At 41.4% G+C, this 6057-nt stretch overlaps 1 protein-coding gene across 2 annotated transcripts; it reads left to right on the top strand.

Moving 5' to 3' along the window:
- Positions 1-1438: 1438 nt before the first annotated feature.
- mrps27 (mitochondrial ribosomal protein S27) lies at positions 1439-5608 on the top strand. Of its 2 annotated transcripts, none has more exons than XM_026999782.2 (11): positions 1439-1520; positions 1982-2059; positions 2249-2319; positions 2423-2481; positions 2614-2728; positions 2860-2938; positions 3041-3156; positions 3476-3578; positions 3750-3892; positions 4689-4844; positions 5245-5608. In XM_026999782.2, the coding sequence occupies exons 1-11, from the start codon at positions 1451-1453 to the stop codon at positions 5482-5484; spliced, it is 1230 nt and encodes a 409-aa protein (XP_026855583.2). In that variant the 5' UTR covers positions 1439-1450; the 3' UTR covers positions 5485-5608. The 2 variants fall into 2 exon arrangements, with proteins under 2 accessions (XP_026855583.2, XP_026855584.2); XM_026999783.2 differs by lacking the exon at positions 1439-1520 and adding an exon at positions 1649-1741.
- Positions 5609-6057: the final 449 nt, after the last annotated feature.

Genomic DNA, 6057 nt, shown 5'->3' with positions numbered 1-6057 from the left:
GGGGCGTTGTCCCTGGTGAAACTATGAATGCAAAGAGGAAGTTCTCATATCCTCATCATCTCTTCCATTTACCTCAGTGTTTCAATCCCAGGACTGGTGGGAAGCGCAGAGTGCCACAGAATCAGGTACTGCGACTCACGTCTGCTGAAGTGAAACCTCTGCGTGAGTCGGGACAAAGGAAGGTCTGTCCTCACGATGAGAAAGGTGTACCGAAGTGAAAAATAAACCACTCTTTTTTTTGTTTTTTGTTTTGTTCTCCTACTGGCTCCACTTCTGCTGGGTGAGATGGAATGAGACAAGGACCCTGCGCTTAAAATTAGCCAAAGACGCGCGAACTACATCTCATCTGCTCTTATGATTGCTTGTGTGACAAACTGAATGGAGCCAGAACATTCTCTGTCATAAGACCAATGTGAATGTACTGTGACGAGGACATTTTAGAGAGTTGATTCTACTCACGTTATTTGGATACACAGACACGTTTTCACACGTTTGGTTATTGTAAATTGTGAAATTCCTTTCTGCCATTTGTAAAATCAATTTGTTCTATAAAAGGATGTCTTGTCTAAATGTCAGTGCATATCGTCATCAGATATCTATTGCCGCAGGTCTTTGTCTTGGTGTGGAGTCACTGTATTTCCTGCATTGGGGTGGTTACAGTATTTCATTTGCACAAATATAGCACTTCTTTTGTCCACTGAATTACAAATATACAAAGCTAATTAATCTTACCACCTAAACAAACCAAAAATGAAAAAGAGAGATACACACCTCAGCATTGACAGAAATACAGAAAAGCAAAAGAATAAATAATTTTTTAAAATAACTAAAATAAACCTGACAGATCAGGATGTACAAGGGTGCATCAAGAATAAAGCCAGTTGTGCACAAGTATAATCGGACATCACATCAAGTTATCCAGGCAAAGTACATGTTCAGACTCAATTGCTCAAATGCAATGAAAAACATTTCTGTACTAAGAGACTTTCTAGTATGAAATGCAGTCAAAACTGCAATTGGGACAATATTCAGTCTGTCACACATCTGCAACTGATGGTTTGTTTGAATGTTTGTTTATGTTATAATAGAGGCTATTGTCATTTCATTCTGACCAAAAGCTAATTGGTTCTGTGCAAGGTTTATTATTTTCTGACAGAAGATGAAATCTAATTTGTGGAAGTAGCCTAACAGGGTCCTCTATTGAAATATTGTAGTATTACACAACAAAAAATAAATAAATAAACGAGGTAGCATTAGTAGCAAAAAATTGACATTTCCCCACAGGTGTAAACGACAGAATAAATCTATTACCGGGAAATAAACATAATACTTTCTTTCCTCATGTAGTGTCTGGATTGAGGTGAGATTAGATTAGCTAGAGATTAATACTGAGAGTTGCTGCTGTTTCAGACAGAATATCCCCGTAGTCATGAAATGGTATAACCCAAACATGGCCGCTTCCATCCTGCAACGCTTTCTCCTACCTGTCAGGAGAGCATGTGTACCTCAAAGCTTAATCGGTGGGTTTAAACTTTTAAACTCAGCGACCGTTTTGATTAGAATCATTTTTAAATATGTCTGTGTGCGTTTAATCATTCATGACATCCACTATGCTTTTGCCATCTTAATTTACGAGCTAGCGAACTGTTAGCTAAGCTAAGATGTCTAATCTCCAGTCGTGGGGAGTAAGAACGTTGAGGAAGGCCATCTGAACGACAAACTAGCCCGTAAAAATGCACAGGTGATGTCCTGTTGGTCCACAAATCGGTTGTCCCCGAGTCTGGTAGAGTAAGGTGTCGACACCACCAAGGTCATGCTGTTGAGTCCCCGGGAGCATAGCTGTAAAACTGGTACTCATACCTAGATAGTACAAGTCGCTCTGGATAAGGCCGTCTGCTAGATGTTGTACTTAAATGTTCATGTGCAGCTAGTGATAAATTGTATTTAGCTAAACCGGACAATATTGTGTTTTGTGTTGCAGCTAAGAGATGTCTACTTTCAGCAGCATACACAGACACCAAACTTTGGGAAGAAAGAGAACATGAGCCTCAGAACTTGGGTACTGTGATCGCTCTTCTGACATTTAAAAACCTTTTATCCATGCAGCAGTTTAACAGAGGGTGGTGATGAATATTTTCTTATACTTATAATCCTATTATAAGCAGAGGTTTGCCTTCGGCTTTGAACGAACCGGTGCTTGTTCCTCACACGTTTATGCCATTTTCATGATTTTTGCATCCACGTTCAGCTGACCTGGCCTCCCTGATGGACAGGACTTATGAAAGAATGTTTCCTGTTAGCTCACTGACCGTGTCTCGGGTGAGGGTGCACTAGTTCTCTACATCCAGTCGTCTAACTGCATTATTTACATCCACATGGTAATAGTGTAAACTGCTTTATGCTAACATGTCTGCTTTTTCAGTTTGTAGACAGTATAACTTGTAAAGAGGAAGTTCACCAAGCAGAATATTACCTATATAAGTAAGTGCAGTACTATATTGTATTAGGACCTCTAGTTATTGCATTCAGTTTCTGTATATTAAAAAAAAAAATCTAATATAAATGTTTCTGTACCTAAGCAAAGATCTTAGAGGTCTCCTCTTGTATTCTAAGGTTTCGGCACAGTCCAAACTGCTGGTATCTGCGGGACTGGACCATGCACTCCTGGTTTAGACAGTGCCTAAAATATGGAGCTAGAGACAAAGCCCTGTACACACTCAAGAACAAGGTGGGTCTTGCTCAGAGAACTTAGGCTCCATAATAGAGAAGTTACCATGAGCATGCAGCAGCTTCAGGCTTCTTATAGGATTGTTACACACGGGGGAGCCTGACTGATCTCAAACTGATTCCTACATTTAGGTACAATTTGGCATGTTCCCGGATGAATTCACATTTAACCTTCTAATTGATTCCTACCTAAAAGATAAAGACTACAAGGGTAAGTGATGAAAAGTTGGCAAACCTGACGCTATGATGTCAGTTACTGCTCTCTAATCCATATGCGAGGTAAGTGACTGGTTTCCACTATTTCCATTCACAGGAGCCTGTGCTGTTGTTGAGGAGGTAATGCTGCAGGAGACTTTTGACCTGCCCACCACGCAGATATTGTCCCTGTATGCCCTGAGCAAATATTTGACAACCAAACCTGGCCTCAGCGTATGTACTACCTGTGCCACCATCTTGGCCCATCATAAACTGTGATGATGACTTAGAATGTTGCTGAGCTGAGATAATTTAATCTTAGTAATGTTGCATGTTAGGAAAATGTATCTGTAGGTCATTTTCTAGGAGGATTTGTAAAGCATTTTGAAGGACTTCTTATTCAGCAGTTTTGTCTTATAACGTGTTAGTTTTTTAAAACACAACCTTCCCGTTAAGTGTCGTTAAGAGGGTAGACTTAAAACATGGGTTGCTGTAGCTGCAGGGTGATGGGATGGCCTTTGCTCAGACCTGGTGCACTGTTTGATATGTGCAGTGGCAGGAGCAGAGGAGCATGGGAACAGCTCTCATGCTAGCTGGACTGAAGCAGGAGAACTCAACAGGCCTCAATGCCCAGGTACTGGGTCATGCCCTCATTGGTACGTATACACTGAGCCAATGGAAGTAACGCTACTTCTGTAGTGGATTCTAATGTACAGTATTTCATTAAGCTCCTTGATGAAAGATTTGTTCCTTATTAAAACACATGAACTGTATTTTTCAGGTATGTAGTCTTCATTATGGAACTTGTGTAATTACCCCTTTCTCAGGTAAGGTGGAGATGACCAGAGGCATTCATGCTGTGTTCCATAAGATGCCCTTGATCTGGACCCCTGGATATTTCAGCCGATCACTTGCCGTTATGGAGAGAGTTTGTTCAGATGCTGGAGATTTGAGATTATCTAAGGAAGTTGTGAGTATTTTAATGCAATTTACAAAAATAGTAAAAATGATATTTTGCAATAGACTGAGGTAATAAAATTATACTATAAGCAAGAAAATAGGGATGGTTTAAAATAAACTGGGCTCATGTTGAAAAAGGTCTCTGTAGGCTTCAGTGTGAGGCCTCAGAAGGGCCTCTGTGTCAGGCATTGGGGCCTCTGTCTAAGGCCGGGACATCTCGGCCTGCCACGGGAACAAATATTATTATTACGATGGGTACCTGGTGGTTTGAACAGGATCACCTTTTTAAAAAAAATAGAAGTAGTTTCGGTTGAACATAATGGTACCAAACGTTGTAAGTACTGATTATCAATTTGCATATGTTAAATAATGTGTGATTTGTACATAATGTTGGAAACCTAGACAAGTATTATGAAAAAAATGTAAGTGTTTATGTAAATGTCCTTGAAGGAAATGTAGAAGTCATGCCCACCTAAGACTGTTGGACATACTCTAGACTATGCCTCATTTGTATGCAACTTTGAGCTCACAGCTATTCTCTTCAGTTAATTCTAGAGTCTGCATCTTTATTTCTAGTGTGTATTGAGTAAACTGTTGGGAATTTGTGGAAAATCTAGGACCCACAATACTCACCTTAAAGGGATGATTTTGAGAGAGACGCACAGATAAGCTTTGATGTTCTCAAACATTCAGAGATGTTGGAAGTTCTTTTTTTTTTTTTCCCTCCAAATTTCAGATTAGGAGAACATCAGCAGTTCTTGTCAGAATATGTCACTCGTTGCCTTATCTGCTAATCCGTGTTTCAGCTCGACACTGTACAGGAAATGCTACAGGACCTGTCCTCCCCTACTACCTCTGAAGCAGGAGAAGAGAACACCACAGAAAACCAGACCGATGAGAGCATAGATGAGGAAGATGAGCTCGAAATGGCTAAACTACCACTGTACCTAGCGAAGTTCAAGGTTGGGAGTTTCCTAAGACATCCTACACACTTGCCTCCACCGTTACACTTGCATAAAACGGCAAAATATTTATTTCTTATAAACCTACTGATCTTACAGTATATGCACCAAGCATCAGTTAGAAGTGTTTTGAGCATGAAGAGATGACAAAACAGTTTGTAACTGAACCAACACGGAGCTCCTCACATGTTAAGCGAGTGCCAGGTCTGCAGTGCCAGTGACCCCTGCGGACTCTTATTCTGACACTAGCGGTCGTCTGTGTTGCGTTGCGTGTGCGTCAGGCAGAGCTTGTTGAATACGGTAGTTTGTCAATGCAGCCACACCTCTGTGTGTTTGGAAAATGCGATGCAGCGCAAGTAATACTCACCCCTTTAACATATCCACCTTCTGCCGGATGCAGGATCTGAGCGAGCAGCTCCAGGCCCGGGGGAAGGTGGAGTCGGCAGGCCTGGAGGCCCTCGTCTCTCGCCTGGCCCAGGAGACGCTGCCGGCCTGTGAAGAGGCCGACATAGCAGAGTACAGGAGGAGAGTGCAGGAGTGGGAGGCCGAGCGCCTCCAGCTGATCCGAAGGGAGGAGGAGATGCGGGAGAAAACGAAACAGGAGCAGGAGGCCCGGAAAGCAGCCAGTGATGCCCAGTGAGGCCCAGTAGTCTTTTTATGTTTGTGTTAAGTGGAACTAAGACTGTATGCTTTGTTGTTTTGTTTATTTCCAGCGCATCTAATTCTGCACAGTATAAATAAACTACGAAGCTTGTCAACCATTATGTTCAGTCTGTGTGCTGTGATGTCAAACGAAAAATTTATATTTAAACCATCTGACCGCAAAACTTCACTGTATGATTGGTGTTGAAACTGAATTGCAGAAGCTAATGGTTGAATGGTTAGGTGAAGTACTTCATTATAGCAGGCAGGGATCTCTGCAGTCCTGGTAAGGCTATGTTTTTGTTTTAAGATTGATATGCCTTTCTAAACCAGACCAGCTAATAATGTCCCCTAGAATTTCACAGAAAGGGCGCGATCTTCTCTCCCAAGCTGCTTTCCCGTTGCATCACACTGCACATATTACAAAACATTTTCTTTCAGCTTTGAAACCTTTTATTGTATTTCCAACAAAAGTGTACAACATGTAGGGTGGGTTCTAGGAACCGATCTACAGAGGAGTTTATGCTTCAAACTTGACTTAAAAAGACTTAAAAAGAAAAGCAATAGCAAA

This window comes from Electrophorus electricus, chromosome 23 (assembly GCF_013358815.1).
Source record: "Electrophorus electricus isolate fEleEle1 chromosome 23, fEleEle1.pri, whole genome shotgun sequence".
NCBI classification, from domain to species: Eukaryota; Metazoa; Chordata; class Actinopteri; order Gymnotiformes; family Gymnotidae; genus Electrophorus; species Electrophorus electricus.
Note: the sequence above shows the minus strand (reverse complement) of the source record. Positions and strands in the feature narration are given on the sequence as shown.